This window comes from Micromesistius poutassou (genome assembly GCF_964030765.1).
Source record: "Micromesistius poutassou genome assembly, chromosome: 18".
In the NCBI taxonomy this organism is placed as follows: Eukaryota; Metazoa; Chordata; class Actinopteri; order Gadiformes; family Gadidae; genus Micromesistius; species Micromesistius poutassou.
The window spans coordinates 10,165,566-10,191,878 of NC_140288.1; the positions used below are offsets into that span (position 1 = coordinate 10,165,566).

Below are 26,313 nucleotides of genomic sequence, written 5' to 3' on the forward strand. Positions count from 1 at the left end.
TGGCCGGGTTTGAAAGGGTGGGAACTAGTGCTTGTAGTTTTAATAGAAATCCCCCCCCCTCTTACACTTCCTCCTACAATGACGTAAAACAACGATTTTTGCGTCATTGTAGGATGAAGTAAAAGAGGTGAATACTGATTTTTCCCGTCTCAGGGGAAAATGAGTGTTGCACAACCATTCAAAAGCATGACTGGGTTTCTAACAATGCAAAGCTTAATGCAAATGGTGGAGTGTTCCTTTAATCAGTTACAGTCTCAAGGGCTTCACAGTCCACGACCACGTAGCGCTAAACCAAAGCCCGCTAAAGGGCTGAAAACTCCCTTCATCATCAAGGAGGAAACCTTGAGATGGAACGCGGAAACAGGATCCTCCTTCCAGGGATGGTGAGAAGTGTAATGACGCCATAATGGGTAGACATAATGGCAGCATAACAACATAAAACTGTTTCTGAAAATAGGAAATGAGTAATGTCCATTAGGTGGTGCAGCTCAGTGTTTTGTTTTGACCATTATGGATGTTTAGCAGTGTCTAACCACCTCATTGGTTGAACACTTGCTGTGTTATCTTTAACAGTGCAGATGAGGGGTGTTTTGGGGGACCGGCTGGGATGGATGATACCTTACTCATCATCAAACATAGCCTGTGTACCGCTTCATTATACCTAGCTTCTGCTGCACAACTTCATGAACCTGAACATTTCCTCCACTCTCATTTCTTTACTCTTTTTGTGTATGTGCGTGTCTGGTTTTTCGCATGTTTGCATGTTTTCGTTTTGATTAGTGCAGTCACAGCGCGCGTCATTTTAACCACAGGCTTTCAGTCGCCACAGGCCCACACCTTCTGCCTCCATCCTCAGCTGTAATCTATCTCTCCACGTCTTCGTCTTCTTATCCTCTTTTTGTTCTCTCCATTGTCCTTCCCTCTCCTCCTCCCGGGAGCTCCTTCTGTCAATCCACCCCTCTTTCTTACCTTTGATTTTTCCTCCACTTCTCATTTCTCCCTCTCTAGGTCTCTCTCTCACTCCCTCTCTCTCTGGGTCTCTCTCTCTCTCTCTCGCTAAGTCCCTCCACTCATACTTTCCTAGTGACAGATTGTAAAACTTCTGTAACTCCTTAAATGGAAACTCAAGCACTAATAACTACTATTACTGAATGAGAACGAGTGTCACTTAAGGACTATTTCCAATTAGGTTAATAGTTAGACCATTAAGTAACAACACTGGCTTCAAGAGGCTGCAGAAAGAGAGGAACAGGAGGGTGAGTGGGGTCGATTCAGGCCAATAGGAGGAGAGGGATTTGGTGAGCGAGGGAGAGAAAGACAGAGAGGGAGAGAGCGAGAGAGTGAGAGGGAGAGAGTGAGAGAGTGAGAGGAAGAGAGCGAGAAGGAGAGAGAGAGCGAGAGAGCGATAGGGAGAGATTGAGAGGGAGAGAGAAGTTTAAGGGCACTGCTCTTAGTGTGAAGTGTGATGTTGGAATTCAACACACACACAAACAGGCCTGGGTCCTCACAAACACCTAGGCATACACACACACACACAGGCACACACACACGCACACAGGCATGCGCACACACACACACGCGTGCAAACATGGGAATGCACACACATGAGACACACAAGAGATATACACATACAAACAAATATACATCAAAACACAAGACTCATACATGTTAGCAAAGACACACATACGTGTGTGAGTCCACACTAACACATAAGCATACACACAAGACAGACTTATACACATACAGACACACAGAGACAAACACGCACACAAGCAATAAATACAAGACCACAAAGACACAGACACACACACACACACTTGAGACATGCATATCCAGACAGACACCACACACATAAAAACAATAGACAATACATGTCAATAAAAAATTTAAACACACACACACTTTATATTGTGTGCTTATTGATCTGTGGAGATTTGCTACTTGGGGGGGGAAAGCGCTGGTTTCCATCCTCCCTCCAGCTCAGGTGCATTTGTTGCATGTCGAGAAAGGGCTCAATGTGTTGTTATTGGTGATGGCTACTGCACGGAGTCTCTTCACTATCTATCGATTCCCTGTGGGGGGGGGGGGGGGGCACCACGCGGTGGAGGAGGACCTCACCAGGTCGGGTTACCAGTCTACCCAGGGGAAACAACATTATCACCTCCTTTCCTGGGAATAGAAAACACTTATTGTATGTATAAGCATATTGTCTGTGTAGTTCTTGAAGTTTTATTGTTTTCATTTTGTATCTTTTTTTATTATAGTACTGTCCTGTACTTGCTGCTAAGGGACCCGGATTCCACCTCTGGGATCAATAGAGCAATATCTTATGTAATCTGTTCGGTCAGTTGTTAACAGAACTGTAATACAATACTGTACAAACAAAACTGTATACAAACAGAAAGAAATGATAACACACAACATCTAAGATTATACCTGCATTCAACATGCCCCACGTCCACTTCTCTCTCTCTCACTCACTCCGTCCGATATGAGCCGCACAGCAGCTCAGTGATCCATCAGTGAAGGTGTGCAAAAGCCAAAACATTAGAAAGAGCATCTGCCAGCATCAACAGAGAGAGAGAGGGAGTCAGAGAGAGAGAGAGAGAGAGAGAGAGAGAGAGAGAGAGAGAGAGAGAGAGAGAGAGAGAGAGAAAGAGAATGAGCGAGAAAGAGAGAAAGAGAGAGCGCGAGAGAGAGAGAGCGAGAGCGAGCGAGAGAGACATAGGCCCTGAATGCCAGGCACTTTCCTGTGATTGAAACAAACCATTACGGACAACAAGGGAGAGGGACGGCCCTAGCTAGTCACAGTTTTATTTGCAGTCATCTGACAAAAGCCTTCCTATGTGTGCCTGTGTGTTTGTGTGCGTGCCTGTGTGTGTGTGTGTGTGTGTGTGTGTGTTACAGGTTTCCTGGGGTACATCCATGCTCAGTGATGACAAATACACAAAACCTACATGCAAACCGGGCAAAATAATCAAATCACAATGAATTGGTCATTACCATAGGGTGTATATAGATATGCTACACAGTCTAGGATTCTAGTCGGAGCACAGCATGACACCATGTTCATTTGGAAATAACAGACATTCATCACACACTCATCAATGGAAATATTAATCGGCTGCACAACTGCACACATGTTTGGCTGGGATGTGTGTGTGTGTGTGTGTGTGTGTGCACATTTGTGTCCGTCTTAATGCATGCAGTGTGTGTATGTTTGCGCATGTCTGCATGGTTATTTGTTGGCGCCTTAATGTGTGTGTGTGTGTGTGTGTGTGTGTGTGTGTGTGTGCATGCATTCTGTGAGTGAACATGCATGTTCAATGGATCCCTCCGTATAACGTAACGGTGCAGGAGGGCCAATCTAATAGCACTGCTTTACAAGATTTACACAACCCCAGTGGGGGCTACAGTGCAATATGGAAAACCACTGGCCAGATATATATATATATACACACGCATTACCAAGGTTTTAAAGGCAATCCCTGTTCTGGGAAAGCCAAATGGAGTGGACTCTAATTCCACCATGTACTTTCCATCACGCAAATGTTCCTGCTACATCCCGCTACACATTGAAATAGGCTGGACCCCAAAACAGAAAAAGAAAAAAATAGGCAAATCGATGGACGGCCACTAAGTGCACGGTTAACCGCATTAGTTAACATTTTCCTGGTATTGAGCCATCATGTCCAAAGTTACAGGATATATGACTGGGAGAGAGAGAGCTGACGGACAGTGGTGTGTGTGTGTGTGTGTGTGTGTGTGTGTGTGTGTGTGTGTGTGTGTGTGTGTAGGAGTCTGTGTACACCGGAAGAGGAGCCGCGTGGGTGGAGAGCTGCTGTTCAGAGTCATTAAAAACGTAATTCAAATGGTTGTAAATCAATAGACGAGAGAGGAATGTATGTGTGAGCGTGACTTCATTCAGTCTTGTGAAGAACGCGGCGTGTTTCCTCCTAGTGCGACCCTGGGGATACGGCTCTGCCCGCAGCCATCGCAGTGTGACAATACACTCCAAGGCCATTAATCAACGTAAAGATGTCCCATAGGTACATGGGGAGGAAATATAGATCTCATTTTAGGGTTTCTGCGCAGCCATATTTGTTTGTTTATATGCTATTCCCTGTTTGACTTTGAAGTGATAATTGCTTCATTAATCTTGTCTTGAAAATGATGACTTCACACTTCATAGTGAAGAACAGAAATGGTATTTCACCCCAATAAAGTGGGATTGTTGTTGTTGAATGACTATTTCAAAAGGACATGCTTTGTTGCAACCAACCTCATCTATTCAACTTTTCGTTTGTGCCTTTTTGTTGATTGTGCTGATTAAACAATTCAATCCCACAGTAACGACCTGATCAACGCCCTTTGGAACAGTCTCCCTAGCGAGATCAGGGTCTCAGTGTATTAGCATTCCTTTAAGAGCACATCTTTATACAAAAGCTTCCATCGTCTCATCCCCAAAACTGTGGGACATTTGGATTCCTTGTTTTGATGGTTTTATCGTGTTTTTTATTGTTAATTTTATTGTTGTGGTTTTCCTGTCTTGATATGAAGCACTTACTCAGTAGCATTGAAAGTGCGATACAAATAGAGCCCAATAACAATAAAACCACCAAATGTATGCACCCCATGAGGCGGTACCTGAGGAGCGGCTGGAAGATGACAGTGATGTTCCTGGCTCCTGGCTTACACACAAACTTCATCTCTCCCCCTTCGATGAGGTTATCGTCCGCCCCGCCTAGGAGACAACACAGGAAGGGGCAGGGTTAGAGACGGAGGGATCCATCAATCAAACAGCAATGCAAACAACCCCTGTGTGTGTGTGTGCGTGTGTGTGTGTGTGTGTCACACCTGCCATTCTCTCTTAACACACTTCCTGGATAACAGAAACATCAAATCAGCGTAACGAACAAACGAATCAATTGTCTTATCCAGGGAATGACTCCCTGCCTACTCACACATCTGCACCCAGTGCTACAGCCTGGGTGAACCCCACAGCTAAGAGGGTTCATCAGAACATCAGAACCATCGTGGAACATGCTCAGACCAGGAGCAAGCGAGAGAGAGAAATAAAGAGAGAGGTTCAGAGATTGAAAAAGAAAGACACATGGATAGACATTGAAAGAAAGAGAGATAAGGGAGAAAGAAAGGGATAGAGGAAGAGTGAGGAAGGGAGAGAGTGGAAGATCAAATTAGAGAAAGAGGAAGAGAGAGAGAGGGAGGAGGGAAAAGAAGGCAGCGAGAGACGGAGAGAGAAAGAAGGAGAGAGAGGAAGATAGAGAGACAAGAAGAAGAGTGAGAGGGAGGTAGTTGGATGTGAACAGGGGTGTGGCTGACAGTAACAGGAACACTGTTGCTCATTACCTCCACTCAACCTGAAGTAATCAATACAATTGAAGGCGGAGGAGGAAGGGGCGTGTGTGTGTGTGTGTGTGTGATGCATGTAAGAGACCCGTGTTCTACGCATGGGTGAGTGCATGCCGTCGCCCTCCTATGTGTGCACATTAGTGCACGCATGTGTGCACAACTGTAATTGTGGAGCAAGTACAATTATTCCTTCAGATAACATGAAATGTTTTTTTTATCCTTAGTTGAACAGAATATCTACTGGGTCCAGGGAAGTTTGCGGAGCGCAAAAGGTGTTTCTCAAAGATAATTAGTAAGTAAGGGTTAGTAAGACAAAGAAAGACCCTATAATATCTTACAGGGGAACTATATATCTTTACTATCAATAAAACATATTCAAAGTAGCAGTTTCAAAATGCAGAGCGATAATATCATCCGTAGTGTGATATCCAGCCCTGAATTTTTGCTTGCATGAAAACAGCCTGTTTTCACCCCCACTCTCCCTCTTTCCCTCTCTCCCTCTCCCCCTCACTCGTTGAGTGGTCTTTTGGGAGATTGTGAAGCGATTTCGGCTTTTTTTGCTTTCGGGAATTGCCGAGACGAGCGCGTTTCTCCTTCCGTTTCTGCCGTGTCCCCGACGTCAGGAACACTTCCACACTCTGCACAAAGTGGTGTCGCAGCATGGCTGGTTCGGTCTACAGAGCAAGACGTGCTCGGTTGAGGAAGAACCGCTCACTGCCATGAGTTAAAGAATTTACTCTTTAAGATCATGAATGTACCCAGGCTTCATGGAGTTCTATGCCAACTCTGTGGACTCTTATAGGAGTGACAGTGACCCAGAGGACTCTGCCCCCCGGTACAGCCACGGCCGTCAGTCGGGACAGAAGATGATCAATGAACAGTATAGCCAGAGAGTAGGCTTCACCTCCCATAATGAGGTGGAGATAAAGGTGTTTGTGTATGTGGGTGTCTGTGAGTGTGTCATGTATGTATGTGTGTGCATGTGTTTAAGCGCATGTGTGTGTACTCATGTACTGTGAAACTGTGTGTGTACATACAGAGTGTGTGTGTGTGTGTGTGTGTGTGTGTACATGTGTGCAGGTGTGTGCACACTAGAGATGCACCGATCAGCATTTTTGGGCCTGATCACCAAAATCTTATAATATATATATTATATATAAATGATTCCATATCTTTTATTTATAAAAAGGGTGGCTCAAATCAAGCGATCTGATTGGTTCCTAACTGTTGTATAATGAGCGTATACACACAGCTATGACGCCCATTCAGTTTACGGAGTTCCGTATCACTCCGCGCCTAACTTGAACTGTTGTTTATTTATATATAAAAGGAATAGCATAGTTCACTGAAGCCTAAAAATATATTGATTGATGGAGAGGGTGGAAATGTTGTAAAGCAATAGGCACACAGTGAGTGAACTGCTCGATAGTAGGCTATATTACCGGCGAACCAAGCTACCGTCTCTAGCCTTCTCTCTGAAGGACGCTAAAGTGTGTTGCATAGCAACCACCGCACACTTTGCAGGCAGCCAGGAGGGACTACATTTGTGTATTCGTTAAAAAAATGCTTTTCCGACTTTCTTGTTTTTTCAAAATTTAGAGTGTCTATGACTTTAATTTTGCCATACTTATGTAACCGTTTCATAAAAGCAATAGATCACTTCAGTCAGTGAAATGTTCTCATTATACCACAGTTAAGGGGGTCGCCGTTAGGGATGGGAATTGATAAGAATTTAACGATTCAGATTCTGATTCTCGATCCGATTCCTTATCGATTCTCATTGGGTGAGAAAATAAGTACAAATTTGTTTGTTTGTATTAACTCTCTTTAATATCTGATAGTGTGTCTAGTATTAGGAAATTGTACATTTTCACATTAATAATTTTTTGGTCTGGACAAAAAAAGGATATGTTTGGCTTTTTAAGCCCAAATGCCATCATTGTGCCATAAAACTAAAAACACAGACTGAAAACAGTCAAGTAAGAGCTTGTGCCTTTTGGAATATTAACAGTGCTCATTTGCATTCAACTTGTAACAAAATTCAACTGACATAAAAAAAACAAAGAAGTCTTCTGTAAAGATAAGAACACAACTATCAACTTTGGCAAATTAACAATTTTTGTGCAGAAAAATGATCATGTTTGCCCTCTCAGGAAGGATACGAGATCTTTCTGGACTTAAGGTGTCTCCAGTCATTTTATTCCTCCCTGCCTCTGTGAACGGAGTAGCTAGAGGTGCACGAGAGCTACTTGCTGCAGACTCTGAGCCAGTGTGAGAGCCAGCCTCTGAGCCAGCCAGACTCTGGCCGTCATCATCTTCTAGATTTGATGGACAATGACAATGGAGATTATTTGTATAGTATACGTTTACACAATGAAATGGCATTCACATTAACTAAGTAGACAGGGCCTGTCCTGCCTGGAGCTTAAAGTTACCTTCGGCATTAATAACAGATGGCGTCCCGATAGCTCCACTGCTGCTTGACTCACTTGCGTCGCTAGTTAGTAGTGTATCAAACACGCGACATTTCTGAAAATGAATTGCATGCTGTGTAGCCAAATGTTTCTGCATATTGGAGGTAGTTCCCCCCTTTGACGAAATGGAAACTTTACAATTGTTGCAAATGGCCATATTGTCGTCTTTTCGCATGAAATACAACCAAGCTTTAGAGCGCTTCTGCCTCGGCGCCATGTTTGCTGCGTTCTGAACCAAAACAAAGCAGCGCGTGTGTGACGTCATGACGCATTTGGAACGACCGGAACCGATAAGCGGAATCGTTAAGCAGGCATGCTAATGATTCCAAGGAATTGGTTCACTGGGCACCGGTTCTGAACAAGAACCGGTTCTCGATTCCCATCCCTAGTCGCCGTCCCGACGTGCAACAGCCCTTAACTGTGGTATAATGAGAACATTCCACAGCCTGTCATTATCTATTGCTTAATTATAAAACGGGGGGCCTAAATCAAGCGATCTGATTGGTTCCCAACCGTTGTATATTGAGCGTATACACACAGCTATGACGAACGTTCAGTTTACAGAGTTCAGTATCACTACGCGCCTAACTTGAACTGTTGTTTATTTATATATAAAAGCGATAGCGTAGTTCACTGAAGCCTAAAAAACATGTTGATTGCTGGAGAGGGTGGAAATGTTGTAAAGCAATAGGCACACGGTCGGCAATTTAGCCTACTATCGAGTTCGAGTGAACTCGATAGAAGGCTAAATTGCCGGTGAACCGAGCTACCGTCTTTAGCCTAGCCTTCTCTCTGAAGGACGCTACAGTGTGTTGCATAGCAACCGCCGTACACTTTGCCGGCAGCCGGGAGGGACTACTTTTTTGTATTCGTTAAAAAAAATGCTTTTCCGACTTTCTAGCTTTTTCAAAATTGAGGGTGTCTATGACTTTCATTTCGCCATATTTACGTAACCGTTTTATAAAAGCAATAGATCACTTCAGTCACTGATATACGGTCATTATACCACAGTGAAGGGGGTCGCCGCCCCTCCGCTGCGCGTCGGGACAGACAACGCCCCTTAACTGTGGTATAATGAGCGTATACCACAGCCTGTTGTGATCTATTGCTTAAATATAATCTGGATAGCAGGCAAGCACCAGTTTCTGTTCCAATAGACAATTTTTACTCTTTGGATCCCCCGTGACTGAAGCATGCTGCTCAATGCATTCATCAAAGCCTCCGCAGAATGTGTCATATACGATGCTGAAATGTTCCTGCGCGCATACAGCTGTTTTTACAGTACTGAAATGTGCCTGCTCGCATACTGCTGTTTTACGGTTCTGAAATGTGCCTGTGCGCTTACTGAGCTATGCAAGTGCTCCGTAAACTAAACTTAACATTAAACTGCCTCCTTTGCCATCATTACAATGACACCATGAAATCCTGGCAGTGTAGCACAATGTTTTAGATGGGATAACTCATGTTGCCGCTGGCAAGTTCCGATTTGAAAAAAAAAAGAAAAAAAAAGTTGCATGAGTAATTTACGTCAAGTGATCGGCTATTTTGATCGGCGCTTTTGGGGTTCTCCGATCATGCAATTTTTAGCCAATATCAGCTTGATCGGCGTCCGATCAATCGGAGCCTCTGCAGTGCACACGTTCATGTGTGTGCCTGCATGTGCGTGCGTACATGTGTGTGTGTACACTGCATGGTGAATTTCTTGAAATGGCCCAGATTTCACCCGGGCACCTAGCCCTGGCTCGCTGCCCCCCTCCTCCAGGTAATCTCATTTCCATGTTCAATAGGAGCTTTTCAAAGCGAGATACGGCCCAAAAAGACACTTCTCTCCAGGGCATGAAAAGCCTGGACGCCGCCACTGTACCCAAGACCCCCCCCCCCTCCACGCCACCTCACATTCACAGGCATATCGCCTCATTGTTCCCTCTGGCCCGGCTCCCATAATACATTTTTAATGGAACACGTTTCTATTGAGGGAAGCACCCGCAGAAAACACAAGGAGACGAAATCGCCGCGTATTTTCACTAGCAGCGAATGGGAAGAGGGCAGAGGAGAGAAGGTTTAATTTCATCCCCCAGAAACATTCTCAGTGGGGCCTGGTGTTGGATCCGTTGCGGGGAAAATGTTCAACTGTTGCGCAGGTGAACATTTTTGTTCCTGTTGGAGCGTGGAGGCTGAAAGGACGTCCAATCCATTCTCTGCTATCTCCGCCATCCTCATCATCCGTCCTGTGCTGCCAATTCGATTAACTAGCCAATCACAGGCCGCCCAAACAAAGCACCGCCGGCCAACATCTCGTTCAGCTCTCTCTTCCACTCGTAAGACTCTCTTTCTCTCTCACTCAACTCTCGCTCTCTCTTCCACTCGTAAGACTTTCTCTCTCACTCAACTCTCGCTCTCTCTTCCACTTGTAAGACTCTCTTTCTCTCTCACTCAACTCTCACTTCCACTCGTAAGATTCTCTTTTTCGCTCACTCAACTCTCGCTCTCTCTTCCACTCGTAAGATTCTCTTTCTCTCGCGCTCAACTCTGTCTCTCGCTCTCGCTTCCACTCGTAAGATTCTCTCTCTCACTCTCTGGAATCTAAAACTTCATGGGAAGTTTTCCTGTGTTTTCCTGTCTTTCAGCTCAAACTATGGTAACCCCCCACACGCACACAAACACACACACAGAAAAAACTGCCGACACACACACGCACGGTGACCAATTTAATTTCATGCTCTTAACATCTGCATCGGTGTCAGACAAAAAAAAAAGCGATGGAGGGAGGGAAGGAAGGAGGGAACCTGTGTGATCCGCTGGCCCAGCGACCAGCTGCCGACTGCGGGCTGCTGAGGGGTGGTGTAGGGGCGGGCATGGTGGATGAATATGAAGCAGCACTGTGTTAATATGCATGAGATATCCTCTGAGGCCCGGAGGTTGAGAGGGTCAGGATGTCACCGGAAGGCTGCCAGCGCTGTCCCAAAATGTGTGAAAACAGAGAGTGTGCGTGCGTGTGTGCGTGAGAGCATGCGTGCGTGTGGGCTCGTCCATGCGTGTGTGTGTGGTCTGATCCAGGATTAGAGGGAGGGGAGGGGGCGGGGGTAGAGGTGGCAGAGCAGCTGTAGCCAGGAGAGGAGGTGGAGGGGGGGAGTGGAGGTAGTTGCAAATTCTAGTGTGACCAAATAACCCTGAAATCCCGCTTAGAGAACCCCATCTTCACACACACACCCCCCACCACAACAATCACACCTCAACAACACACACACACACACACACACTCCAATACAAAATCAAGGAATACAAACCTCCGTGGACCATGTGTGTTTAATGCACACTCACACAAACACACCAACAACCAAAAGTCACAGAAACCGGCCCATTGACATAGTCACAAACTGATGGAAAACATCGAGATTTGACCAGGAAAAAACAGACACGCACACACATATATCCCCTTCACCATGACAACCCCTCTCCCCCCACCCCGCACACACACAAACCTCCCTGACACCTATTCAGCCCTGCCCTCCTATGGCGCGTTACCATGCACTCTTCATCCCACATGCAATCAAGTGAGGCAGTGGCTCAGTGAAATTGCATTAGCCACACTTTCCTGGGTTTGATGAGGAGCCGGTTTGATCCACTCATGTATTCTGGCCTCTTTCCACAACCAGGAGGAGGACCAGGGACATCTGATGCCTTCCTTAACACACCAGCAGCTGGTTGCACCAGCAGAACGTAAGACTGCGGTGAACGTAAATTGCCAAAACGTTCCACTTTACACTCTACTAAAAAAATAGCAGTTGCACCAAGCAGATAGTTTCAACGTAACACTAAGTTATAACTTATATTTTACACCTCCCCTCTAGCTGCTGTAAGTTCCATTCCAACGATAAAGACCGGTAAACGTTAAACGATTTAAATACCAAAGATGGCTATTCGTTTTGAGCAATGGGAAGAGGAGGTTCAACGCGGTTTGCGTCGGGAACGGATTGTCCGTGACCGTATCGATCCATTTCATCAGTATGATGATGTAGATCTATATGCGCGATTTCGGTTTCGGCCCACGTACAAACCAATATTCTAGAGCTATTCCATACAATGCATAGCCAGGTAGAGGCTAACTCGATAAAAACTCTCACACAACGAATAGCATACAAAGCAGCAATGAGCTGCAATTTATTATAAAAATCCACCATCAAATAGCTCAACCTCACGCCTCACGCCCAAGTCAATTTTAGAGAATAAATAAATGAAATGTTTTGTTTGCCCTCTCATTTGGGTGCTAACGTGTCTTCACTCGGATAAGGTGGAAACTTGCCGGTAGCAGCTACTTCCTGTTTACATTGTTTGCTGTCAACGATTGGCTTGAAATTATCTAAACGTCATTAAATGCGACGCTGGTACAATTTACGCAAGTAACGTTAAAACTTAAGTTATGGTGGTGCAACCAACATTTAGAACACCTTTAGTTTGAAACTAGCTACGTCGAGCGTAGGGTTAAGGCGAGCTTTACACCCGAACTTATGATCGGCTTTACGTTCTGCTGGTGCAACCGACTGCAGGCCCTGTGTGTGTGTGTGTGTGTGTGTGTGTGTGTGTGTGTGTGTGTGTGTGCCATCGTGTTCAAATTGAAGACGTAACGTCGACATTCCGTGATTTGATTTGGACGCAGAAAGCCAGACGCATGAAGCGTCAAACGGCCCATCCCAGTGGTCATGTATATTATGATGGAGGACATATCTGAATCACTATGTGATGGTCTGGACGCGTCGCTGGATGGATGGAGACGGTGTATCACTGCTGCTGCCACTGTCCTTAGGTGGTCACACACACTCTCTCACACACACACACACACTAAAAAGGATGGACTTGGTGAGCTAAGAAACATGGCTCATTCCACACACACACCAAACCAGCCTTATAGTCTAAAGACGGGCAGGTACAAACCAACACCTTTCATGCATTAAAAAAGTACAAGACAAGAAAAGTTCTCCATGTCTACATTGACTTGAATTAACTTTGTATTGAGGGTGTGTGTGTGTGCATACAGGAGGGGGGGGGTGCTCTGCGTGGGGTACACGAGTGTCATCGCGGGGTCTCCCCCAGGGACTTGTTTTGAATGCCAGGGCCAGTGGGCTGCATACAGACGCATCCAAGGAAAACCTGGAGCCCTAATAAGAAAGCGCACACATGCACACACACAAAAACACCTCGGCTCAATAATACATGAGAGTGTGTGTGTGTGTGTGTGTGTGTGTGTGTGTGTGTGTGTGTGTGTGTGTGTGTGTGTGTGTGTGTGCGCGCGCGTCTGTGTGGTGGTCGGTGCACCGGCGTCCAATTCCACCCAGACCGCCTTCATGTCTGATTGGCTGGTAATGAGCTCCTTCTATTATTAAAATTCATTTGACGTGGGGTGAGGGGGTGAGGGAGGGGGGGATGGGGGGAAGGGGGGAGGGGGGGAATTCACTCGGAGGACAGACTGCGTCAAATCAGCCCACCCAAAAAAAACAATATAATAATACAGCCTGAATAGATAAATAAACAATATGAATAAATTGCGGGTAGGAATTGAGTTGGATTAATTATTAAGAAGTGTCCGCGGTGGAGAGGCTGCGTGGCTCCAGCCTCGTTAATTAATGAACGCCTGTCAGCGCTGTCACCACAGCAACACAACAACAAACAGACAACAATAACACAACAAACAGACAACAATAACACAACACTGAGACAACAATAAACAGAGACAAGAATAAACACTGAGACAACAATAACCCAGAGCACTGAGCGGTGGAGCTGTAGCGGCTGCTGATGATGTCCTTAGCCTCAGACAGTAGAAGGTGTCTCCTAGCCTCAGACAGTAGAAGGTGTCTCCTAGCCTCAGACAGTAAAAGGTATCTCCTTAAAGGGGCGTTTCCCCTGACCCTAACCCTCTCTAAAAGGTCACAATCATCAGGACAGCAGAGTGTTAATCAGCACACAGGAAACCGTGGTGCCGAGGAGTTTAGAGGAAAACAAAAAAACTCACATGAAAAATAATATTGTGACTGTGCAGGGTTGATTTAGTGGTAAGCGCTTTAGTTTCAGGTACATTTCACAACACCAAGAGAAACGGGAAAACAAACCAGAAAACAAAGCTTCAATAACAAGACACATGACGAAAGCTACAGCAATCACACACTAAATAAAACACAGCCTTCAACGACCTCTTGAACATTGAACGTCAATCAGGTGGAGGGGGGGAAGGGGGGGAGAGTGTGTTTGTGCTTGGGTGCCTGTGCGTAGGTGGTTACGGGGGGGGGGGGGGTAATGGGGCATAGGAGCAAGCAGCAGGGGAGCAGACATCTGATGTCCTTTTCACCCCATCAAGCTGTTGAGCTGTGGGAGTACAACCGAGGTCTCAGTGTGTGTGTGTGTGTGTGTGTGTGTGTGTGTGTGTGTGTGTGTGTGTGTGTGTGTGTGTGTGTGTGTGTGTGTGTGTGTGTGTGTGTGTGTGTGTGTGTGTGTGTGTGTGTGTGTGTGTGTGTGCGCGCGTGTGTGTGTCGCCCTTCCTTCCACCTTCTTCTCACGCTCCCCTCATCCTCTCCAATCAGTGGGGTTTAGATTAAAGGTAAACAAAATGAGCCTAGAAAGCGCTTTGCTCTCTCTATTGCTGGGTGGTGTTTTCGTCTCTTCCCCCCTCTCCCCCGCTCTGTTATTAAGCGCTTGCTCAGTGTCAACATAGACGCTTGACGTTAGTCTTATTACAAAACACAGCCTCTGTCTGTGCCTCCGTTTGGGACTCTTGTTGGTCTGTCTGTCTCTCGGACTAAGCTCTTTTTCTCCTCCCAGAAATCTCCTAACTGAAGAAGGCTTTCTCTTTCACAGAGGGCTTTAGATATGGCCTTGGTGTAGCCTTCTGGCTCTTCTGGTGGCTACAGGCAACTGCTCCCATGAACCACTGGATGAATCCAGACGAGGAGATATGCCTGTGAGCTCTTCATAATAAGCCGGCATTGTATCTGCTATCTAATGCTCTTCTTTGAGCGCCCTGATGTTACGCATGGCCAGCACTACCACAAGCAGAAAAAACACCAAAATAACAATGTGCACGCTGTTATGATACCAGACACAGTGCATCTCACTGTCTCGCTCACTCCTCCCATTTGATTTCAACACTGGAGCTAATTTAATTATTGAATTACTCGTCACGCAGTCCCGATTTCAGACTGCTCTTGCGTGTCTGAATGTGTTTGTATTTTTAATCTTGGTAGAAAAAAAGACATCTTATCCGCTCCAACTCACACAAACTAAAGAGTTGTAATGAGATGACTATTTTCCCACATGGTAGTGTGTGTATTGTGTGTGTTGATATTTATATTATATGACATTTTCACAGCAACAACAACAACTGTATGCCGCCTTGCTTTCATGGCCAACACAAACACCATATTTTCTCCGTAATAGCCTGTCAGCCTCAGGAGATAGCGGGCGTCTTTATCTACAGAGCCAGGTGCTGCATCCACCAAGGCCACTGAAGAGAGGGTGTGGGGGGGGGGGGGGGGGATACAGCAGCAGCACCACTCACTCAAATGTACTGCTACCGCACAGCACTGCCATACTGCAGGTTCGATTTGGGCATCTTGAACATATCAATGGGGAGGGGGGAATGCATGCATGTCGCGGCGTGTGAGCAACCGGACGAAACAACACGTAAGCAGCGTTTTGCGGAGTGTGAGCAACCTGACGAACCAACGCATAAGCAGCGTTCATCAACCGCGGGGAAAACCGTTGTGCAATTACACCGGTGTACGAGCCCAAGAGGAAATACTAATGCTGCTGCGCCGCCGCTAGGAATATCCAATGACAGATGAAAGACTTTATTACAGAGATACGTTATGTTGACTGTTATGTTGACTTGATGCTGCATCGTGTGTTGCTTGGAAAGAAAGAGTGAAAACATTGAGATGATTTCACTCCTGTCAATGTCACCGTCATGTCAATACAGCTGTAGTATTCAACAAAGAAACTGGTTCGGCAGTCAACAAACAACATGTACGTGTGGAGAATTCATGCCAATCTATTTCATTTTGCGCCACACAATGGATCAGAAAACAACAAAAGGATTGGAAGCTGGGAACCTTTCCATGTTACCTTCCATATGTGACTGCCAGTAGCCATTAAGTGTGGGCCTTACAGTTGAAAGATATGGAGAAGTCAAGCTTCAAGCAACCATCAGGATCTTCATGGACAGCTACGGGAGTTACCTTTAGAATGTCAAGAGCACATCATAATGATGAGCTGCCCGGTTTGACAGTTTCTATATTAATATTGATTCAATATCTACATATTGACACAGCCAACACACATGCACACAATTAATAATTACAAAGAAGAAGGTCATATTGGCATGAGAGAGAGAGAGAGCACGAAAGACATCAATCATGTATGAACACGGGTCTGAGACATTCCAGGGCTATAATCCCAGAGTAATTATCAACATTTCATCCATGAAAGCTTAATTCTACCTCAACTTCCGTTTAGCTGTGCGATAAATCATAATCGCAAGGTCAACGGAAAAGCTGAGGAGGATCGATTCCTCAGCAGGCCTGGGAAACGGAAACAGGAGTCTCTGTGACGGGGAACAAAGTGGAAGCGGCGGTGGCAGCGGCAACCGGAAGGCTGGATGCCACATACTTAGTGAACGCACAATGTCTTAACAACACACGCACACACACACACTTGAGTGTGGAGTGGAGAACCATTTGGGGGGGGGGCAGTGGGGGGGGTCACCAGTGATCTGAGAGCAGTGCCTAGAGACCGGGCGTGTTATTGGGGAGAAGAGTCGGGATTAGGAGCAGAGGAAGACGCTGGTTAGCCTGCGGAGGCTGGGGAACGTATCTGGCTGCGCAGGGAGAGGATCACTCTGGGTGATGCTGCTCTTGTGGAGTGGAGGTTATTGTCTGAGGAGCAGGAGGGAAAAGAAAAGATGGAGGACTATCTCTCTATTCCAGGCCTTCGCCAGGGGCTTTACCAGAAGCAAATCAACATTCTCAACGTTTTCTAAGGAAGGGGGAAGGGGGGAAAGAAAAGCTATCTCACTGCAGTCCGATAGCCGACTCAATCACTGTTTCAACACAAGGACAACGGGGTCACGGGCTCCGTCTCCGTCTCCCTGATTGTCGCGTCAAAAGTGAACTTTTTTAAAATGGAGAGATTATTTCCCCAAAGTCAACAACATGTACACGAGCGCTTACTGCCTAGTGGAAAGCTCCCCTCAAAGCACACACACACATACACACACACACACCTCAAATTCTTAAAAACACAGTCCCCTTCCTACCCCATTCATTTCCCGCTAGACAATTTTCCATTTGCACCTCCGCCTCCACCAATGCCCCCCATCCCCTCCTCCTGGATGTGATGTACAAATCAACCTGACAAGAAACACCACTTCTGGGCAGCTCCCCCCCCCCCCCCCTTGTCCCTCCACCATCACCCCAGAGTCTCTCCACCCACTACGTCAGACAGCAGCCTAGCCTGGCCCTATGCATGCAGAGCCCTCTCTGATTCCCCTAGTGATCTCTCTCCCTCTCCCCACGAGGGAGCACAGTGCCATTGTACTCAGGGAAATAAATACATGAATAAAAAGGAGGCCAGCAAATACAACATTTCCATTTTATTTGTTACTTCTGAATGAGAGCTGAATGGCTATTAAGAGGAGGGGAGGAGAGTGAACATGATTAAGTACAATGAAAGGAAAGGAGTGTGTGTGTGTGTGTGTGTGTGTGTGTGTGGGGATGGCGGGGGGGGTAAGAGGTGGGCAGGGGGGGGGGGGGGGCTGTAGCTGGGCGGTTCTTTTGTTGGCGGGACAGCTTGTGGACGAGTCTATTTTGAATATCAAAAGGAGATGAGGAACAGAATGAAATAGATTTGGAATTGAGATATCATTACTACATCTTGGAGGGGTCGGAGGTCAGGTCGGAGGTGTGTGTGTGTGTGTGTGTGTGTGTGTGTGTGTGTGTGTGTGTGTGTGTGTGTGTGTGTGTGTGTGTGGGGGGGGTTCGAGGGCTGTGTGTGTGTGGCATGTACAGCTGAAGTAGACGAGGGAGGTTCAAGTGTGTGTGGTTGTTTACGCCTGGACAAGATTGCATACACTGCAGTATGGGGGTCTTGAGTGTGTGTGTGTGTGTGTGCGTGTGCGTTTCCCCATTTCCCATACGGTAAAAGCCATTATCAAAAAAAAACGTTTTCTCAGCGCAATATCGCAAAGCAATGCAACGAACGGCCGCAACATAGGAGACAAATAAATAAATAAACAGGGAAAGAAATCAAATTGAAAAGTCCATCATTGCATTATGCAGGGGGGGCCGGCCTAGGACCCATGGTACATGCCTGCTGACCCCCCCCACTCCCCCCAGACAGCAGAGAGACAGGAGCAGGCAGGAGGTGTGTCCAGGTGAAGGGCTTCAAGAACAGAGAAGCCCTGATAACATACATCCAAGGCAGGAAAATTGTTATTTTCATCATTTATTCATGTTGACTGGGATTGAACCCTGGTATATTTCTGTGCAGCAGGTCCCCACACACACACACACACACACACACACACACACACACACACACACACACACACACACACACACACACACACACACACACACACACACACACACACACACACACACACACACACACACACCTCTGCTTCCACAAGCATTTAACACTACACTCCCTTGCACACGTAACATGCACGTGGTCACGCACCAGCACACTAAATGCACACGGCTCCTGACGGCCCAGATGTGACCATATGGAACCTTAATAACTGCCTGTAGATGAAACACTGGATTAATCCAAGTGCACGAGGCGTGCCTCAGACGAGATGTCATTAAGCCCCCTGCAAAGCTGTGTGTGTGTATGTGTGTGTTCACTGCACACACACACACACACGCGCACACACACGCGCACGTGTGTGTGTGCTCTAATATAGACGATGGCCGCACATACGCTAACAGACAATACTGATTAATTTCTAACTCATTAAGGATCAGACATGGGCGGCACTGCGATGCCATGCATCATTCACCACCTGCTAGTGGAGGAATGTGTGGCGGCCCCCTACAGCCGGAGAGAAGGACCCCCCGCCACTCTGAGAGGGGTGGTGTTGCACGGTTCTACTGGTGCAGAGAGACTCTGAGGGGTGGTGTTGCACGGTTCTACTGGGGCAGAGAGACTCTGAGGGGTGGTGTTGAACGGTTCTACTGGGGCAGAGAGACTCTGAGTTGTGGTGTTGAACGGTTCTACTGGGGCAGAGAGACTCTGAGGGGTGGTGTTGAACGGTTCTACTGGGGCAGAGAGACTGAGAGGGGTGGTGTTGAACGGTTCTACTGGTCAACAACGACGGCCCGAGAGAGACGAGGTGTCAACACGATGACTGGCCAATGGCGGGCCTCGTTGCAGAGGCTTTGAGGAGCAGGTGAGGCGCTGTGGCTGAACTCTGCCTTTGGATGGAACAAAGGTAAAGAATTTTCGTGTATCAGAGGTTTGGGCTAAAGTCCACCCGCTAGACTCAGGTAAGATAGTAGTGAGGCAACCGAGGGAAACATCTAGACCGGTGCTTCCTAGCCAGGGACATAAAGTGCTTATTTAATGACAGAAGCGAAGACGGAGTCTGTGGAAATTGGATGCGGATCGAATTACACGATGCTAACGCTCCCCTTACCTGATGCTCTGGCTGTGAATGTGGGGTTAGCCCCTAAAAGGATAAGAACCGAGACGATGGAGACTCCAACGGAGACAAGCTGGCACAACCTCTAAGCACACAGTCATCCGTTGGCCAGAAGACGACTCAAGGATTAGTTTCCCTGTTGCGTTTTCTTTACTCTCTCCGTCTTCTCTTTTCATTTGAAGCGAGGGAGCGAGTTCTCAGCCCTGACGTCTAAACTAATATTTTTCTAATTTCTTCCTTCAGAAACCCCTTAATAGCCCGACCCTGGCGCCCGGAAGAAAACAATGACTTTCAACCCCCTCCCCTCCATCACCAACCCCCCCCCCCCACACACACACACACAACCACACACACAGTCTCCATCACAGCCGACTTATTTCCCATCATTCGTTCCTTTTCTTTTTTCCAGAATCATCCCCTCCTCCAGTCTCTTTGTGTCGCTCTGGCCGCGGCCCGTGCTCTGCTGTCCTCCGCCACGCATTGTGACGAGCGAAATGAAAGCCCAGAGAAATCTCATCTTCTTATGAACGCTCCGGGGCATTCGCCACTCCTGGGTCTTAAAGATGGAGAAAAAAAAAGAAAAGGGAGGGAGAAAGAGCCAAAACACCCTTTCTCCGTCATCTCCGCGTGGCACGAGCAGACAGCAGCGCATGGAAACTAAGCTGTTATTTCCCCACCGTCGGGGCTTTAAAGTTAATCAATGCTGGGCGCGTGTGTGATTGGGGCACGGCGGGGGCCATTCTGCATACGCAGGCATCCCCACGCTGGAACTCGTCTTTTTTCTCTCTTTTGGTAATGAAGAGAAATGACTGGAAGCCGTTAAATGTCCTCCACTACCCGCGATACCGAAACGGGATCTTTAAATACTCACACATACCTCAAGCGAAACACTTCCATGCTAATTTAAGATTAAATACCTTGCGGCAACACATCCAGCTGTCAGTAGGCTTATCTTGAAATGAAAGTTATCTTGTGTTTAAAGTCTGGAAGAGGGAACTGAAATCAGGCATGCATTGTCAGAGGAAATGCTTTCCCGATCGGGTAAAGGCGGTCAGGTGGGTTATCGACAGATTTGAAAGGAAACATTCCAGGGTTTCCATGCCACGTCGATTTGTTTCTTCACTTCCACTTTCATCTAGATAATGTCATCGAGGAGCAAGGAGTGCGTTTAGCGGGGAAAACATGAATCAAAGAGAAACTGTGAAACCTGCAGTTAAACATGGCCTTCACATTGCCCTGATTGAAACCTCAACGCACACACGCACACACACACACACACACACACACACACGGCTACACAGACAGAGACGCAGATGGAGGAAGAAAAGAGGAAAAGAGAACGAGAGAAGGCAAAAAACGAATGAGAGAGCGAGCAGAAGTGGTGAAAAGGACGAGATATTCCCCTGGGAAAAGCTGTCTGGCCAGCTCGCTGTCAGAGTGTGTGTGTGCGCGCCTGCAAAGTAAAGAGGAAAAAAAAAAAGTATATATATATATATATATATATATATAAAAACAAATAATGGTCTCAGGGGCCAGGATGTACGGGCCCCATCTGCAAGAGTTGCTCTTTTCAAGCCCTGAGCCAGCAGTCAGATCCTGCAGTCGACCACGCTTTCCTCAGCCTCTTCAGACCCACTTCCTCTCCCCCCTGCTCCTCTTTGCCTCAAACCAACGTGTTCGTCTTTCAAAAGCCTGAGTCTAGCCGGTGATGGGCCCTAGTACTCAACATACGAGTGTTCCCAAATCTCTCCAATTCTCAGCCGACAGCTGCCTCGCGTCGCCGTGAACCGAGTTCATCCTACTCGACCACGGATGCCACCCTAAGCTCCGAGCTCTTTTCGTGTCGCAGAGTGCCGCTGCAGCCTCACCTTTGTCTGATTGCTTTGCCATTCGTTGTTTGCTTCCTCCAATGCCAACAGCGTTCTGTTCCTACCGTCAGATGGACACCATTGGGCAAGTTTTGACATGTATGCAAGTAACCCTTCAATAAATGATATGATATGACATATGGGAAGAGTAATGTGGATACGATGTAGAATAACAAAACGTCAAGTTGTGAAAATGATGATGAGAAAAACATGAGAGAAACATGATTTTAATCCTTACACACACAAGAAAAACGTCTGAAACCCAGAGCATTCCCAGTCCCTAAAAAATACAAGATAGATAAGCTAACTCAGTTGAACCTCATCCATAGATCAATACTTTCCCTTCAGAGGTATCCATTTCATCCCCTAACCCAAACCACTCGGCACGCCTCCATTCTCCCACACTCGGCACCTCTTCTCTCACCTCACCTAAATGGTAAATGGTCCTCATTTATATAGCGCTTTTGTCCAAAGCGCTTTACAGTGTTGACTGACATTCACCCATTCATGCACACATTCACACCCCGACGGCGGAGTCAACGCAGGGCAACAGCCAGCTCGTCAGGAGCAAGTAGGGTGAGGCGTCTTGCTCAGGGACACCACGACACTCAGCTAGGAGGAGCTGGGGATCAAACCACCAACCTTCCGGTTACCAGCCTACCCGCTCTACCTCCTGAGCTAATGCCGCCCCCTCACCTCTTCCCAAATGTTGCACTTTTACAGTCTTTAGTTCTACAACAAGCCGGCCTTTATTCCATCTCCCTCACTCCCTATAAGAATCCTTTATTTCCGCCATGCAAGTTCCCATTCAGCCTCTCTCTCTCCCCATCTCACTTTAACTCAGCCTCGCCCGCCCCCTACCCAGCGTGGCCCCGGCTCCTCACCTTGCAGCTCTCCGCTCTTGCTGTACAGCTCTCGGCGCTGCTCTCTCAGGTAGGCGCTCATGCTGATGGCATGAGAGGACGATTCAAACCTGCAGGACACACGGCACACGAGTAAAGGAGGAGAACCACCGCCGAGCAGCCGCGGACAGCAGCTCCAGCCCTGGGCAGAGAGCATTCAGTCCTCCAGTGATACTAGGACAAGGCTTTACACCTTGTGTTAACTCATTGTAAAGGGTTGTAAAGGTTCAAATAAAGGTTTGATCAAAGGAGTTGGTAGTAAAGGTTCAACTTTGGATGGAGTGTTTAAATTTGCAGCGTTTGAGTGAGATCACTTGGGATCCATTTGGACCAATAAGATCAGCAATAAGATTAGCCTGGGCTTCAGTTGAGATGGGGATGGCTGTACCAGTGAGAATCACAGAGTTACCAGACATATGAACCCACTCCATTGGGATACACCATTAGCATAATCTACACTACTCTCAATGTACAGATTTTAATCCTACATTAGATATAAATCAGGTACCAGATAGAAGTTGAATTGTGTTTCTTACTTGAAGAGGGACTGCTTGGCACGCTGGGGTCTCTTCTTGGCAAAGAAGGCAGCAAACTCACTGCCGGTGCTGGCGTAGGACAGCTGGCTGGAGGGCTCTGCGGCACTGCGGCTGTTCTTCACGTCCAGGTAGTCCATGAGCAGGACCTGGAGAGCACCACAACCAGTCAGGAGACGTTCACTAGGTCAACCAGAGCACCACAACCAGTCAGGAGACGTTCACTAGGCCAACCAGAGCACTGTGTCAGCAGCAGATCCATGGTGTTCTCCTTGTGCATACAAATGACATCGCTGTTGGGATGACCATTTCTCAAGGTAATACCGGTAGTTAACAGATAAAGGAGAGTAGAATACATTTAAGGAAAGAATAGAAAACTAAAATATGAAAAATCCTCAATCGTCAATAGGACTGTCACAAACAAACTCTAGACAAGACAGAAGAGACGAGACCATGTAATTATTATATAGTGAAGCGTTAAAGTAATATATCAAATTGTGTCCATGTCCTCACCTTCTCAGTGCTCACTTATTGAACGACAACGCATTCACTTGAGAATGTACTGTTTACACTTTCAAACTGTCATCGTTTTTTTTTGTGTGTTTTGATGTTTTTCCCTGTCCTCGACAAAACAGCTTGTATCCACAGATGCAGAAGGTAAAAAAACAACAACACATAATGCACAACACTTTGCTGCAGCAGGAAGTGCAAAACATCCTTAATGGGAAAAATCCAAACGATAGCCAAGACGGAACCAAAAACATTGACAGGACTGGGTGATTTTGACGACGGCCATTAAAGTCCCATCTTCCATTTCCCAGATCTGTCGCCATGATCCATGGTGTAACACATCAACGTCGCATCACGCCTCATGAAACTCTTATCAACTTCTAACAATAGCCGCCATCCGACACGTTCCCGCCATGGCAGTGAACTTGGCCTACTCCATCATTCTATCTCTGTACGGTTCTTACCGGGGCTCACATTTACGCTCATTTTTCAAACGCTCTCATCCTTCACCGCCTTCCTCTTCCGTCCTCGCACCCCCCATCTGTTCCATCTCTCCTTCTTTCTTATCTAACTCCATACCTCGTCTGAACACATATGTTCCTAAAATAGCCATGCGTTTCTAATAGCTCCATCATTTAGCAGGCCCATTTAGCCGCCTGCGTCTCCTTCTGACATAGGGGTGGCGGCTGGGCCGGCCCAAAGTGGAACAGAAGTAATGGCCGAACAGATGGAAATCCATCCCACATGTAATGATGTAATTAACGCCCCGGAGAAAGACCCCTCTCTCCACCAACCACCCCAGTGAGGCAGCGAACGGGAAAGCCTCCACAAGCCAGCCACGGGGCGAATGTGGCACACAGGTATGTATAACAGCCCCCTATCTTGGGTCCGGAAGTCCTACTATGTTATAGCAGAACATCTGGGGTGATAATGGTAAATGCTAAATGGACTGCATTTATATAGCGCTTTTCTAACTAGTGGAGACTCAAAGTTCTTTACAATATTGCCTCACATTCACCCATTCATGCACACATTCACACGCGGCGACAGCCAGCTCGTTCAGGGAGCACCTAAGGTGAGGTGTCTTGCTCAGGGACACCTCGACACTCAGCTAGGAGGAGCTGGGGATCGAACTAGCAACCTTCTGGTTACCAGCCAACCCGCTAATGTACAGAGCCTTGGCTGTTGCATATGGTCATTCAAGCTGATGTAGCTACATTTCAATTCTCCAAAACCACGTACTGAAAGTCACACTGCAGCACCAACATAAACACATTCTAACAGACCCACACAAACATTTGCTCGCTCTTGCTTCCCTTTGGAGACACTTGGGTGTCTACTCGTTGCTAAGTCCGGTGTCCGCAGCTAATCCTATCAGCGCATTAATTACTAATGATGAGCTGATGAAGCAGGGCCTACGGCCAGCTAGACAGCTAACGCCGCGGCAGTCGTGCTAAAATGAGCGCTCAGGGCAGATGAAAGCGGCTCCGAGCCGAGTTAACCCCATTAGAGATTCAGAGGTTCAGAGGCGACGGCGACTTTAGAGGCATTTAAGTGGACTGCAAGGAAAGACATTGAAACCAGTGGAATGGAAGCATTGGCTTTGCTGAGACCAGATTGTGGTTCAAATATACATTTTATTCTGTTGCCGTATCAGTTCACCTCGACTGCACTATAATGTCTTACCTTGCATTCCTCCGTAATGACATGCAACATTTAACCGGGCAGGATGCAAACAACACCACCAAGTGCTGTTTGCACCAAAATAGAGTCTCAATTACATCTTGAGAAACAAAACCAGGTAGGCTTGGAAACAGGTAATCCTCTGGATAACACATTTGAGAGGTGCATTTATGTGAAAATGTGGACTGAAAAAAATGTAATCCAATAAATGTGCCCCATGCAAACTAATTACAAATAAATTCTGTGGCTTTGCAAACTTCACACAAAAGTTTTGCAAGAAGACAAATGAATATGTTGCCAATGCCTGGTAACTGTAAGTGAGTTACTCTCTTCTATCTTATTATAACAGTGCTGCATGTACCCATCATCCCACCCACACGCAATCTAATCAAAATCACTTGCTGGCAACAGTTAGTGTGCATACCCATATGTGCACATCTGAACATCCACGTGCATGCGGTTCTACGCGCACGTGGATGTTTTCTCTCTCTCACACACACACTCACACACACACACACACACACACACCCCCACACCCACACACCCCCACACACACACATCCCCACACACACACACGTTAATGTGCCTAGATACAATGTGTGCAGGACCACTCACTTCCTGCCTGCCCCTTTCCTGTCAAGTCAAACTAACACAATCTTATTCAACTCCCATTTAATCGTGCCACAGCCCATCACATCCTGCAGAGGCGCTTCTCCCTGCTCCCATTACCGCCACCTTGAGGAGGGGAGCTTATTAGTGGATCAGGGAGGGGCCACGTCTTTACAGAACTGACACCAGGACGCCTTCAGCTCAGAGTCAGGGAGTCAGGGAGTCAGAGAGTCAGAGAGATAGAGAGCGAGAAGGCAAAAAGGCTCACAAACTAGGGACAAAGAGACCCCAAGGGGCAGTATCAAAAGAAAAGAGAAACAGAGAGAGAAAGAGAGGGAGAGAAAGAGAGACAGTGAGAGATAGGGAAAAAGAGAGAGTAAGTGAGCCAGAGAGCCAGAGGTCCCTCTGTCACAGACAGCTTAGGGATGATGAACAGCGGCATTATCACAGCTGCCAAAACAAAGAGCCGCCCCAGTCTCCGTTTCCTGCGCCAGGCAGCGGTAGCCGCAGCAGAGCAACAGATCAGCCAAGCGCAGCCGCGCTGGGAGACCATGTGACACAAACAAACACATCAGCTCACCCACCCCCTCCCCAGGCACGCACTGGGAGAAAACAACACAATGTCCCATTCTGAATTGGTCGGTGGAAATCACTAAATGGTAAAGTGTT

General features: G+C 46.9%; 1 protein-coding gene across 1 annotated transcript in view; it reads right to left on the reverse strand.

Moving 5' to 3' along the window:
- The window catches only part of exoc4 (exocyst complex component 4), a 118,059-nt gene that overhangs the window by 66,105 nt on the left and 25,641 nt on the right, over nucleotides 1-26,313 (reverse strand). Inside the window, exons 9-11 of the mRNA XM_084482912.1 lie at nucleotides 22,846-22,991; nucleotides 22,292-22,380; nucleotides 4,648-4,744 (exon numbers count right to left, since the gene is read on the reverse strand). Coding sequence (XP_084339038.1) covers nucleotides 4,648-4,744; nucleotides 22,292-22,380; nucleotides 22,846-22,991 — 332 coding nt within the window. The remainder of the gene's footprint in view (nucleotides 1-4,647; nucleotides 4,745-22,291; nucleotides 22,381-22,845; nucleotides 22,992-26,313) is intronic.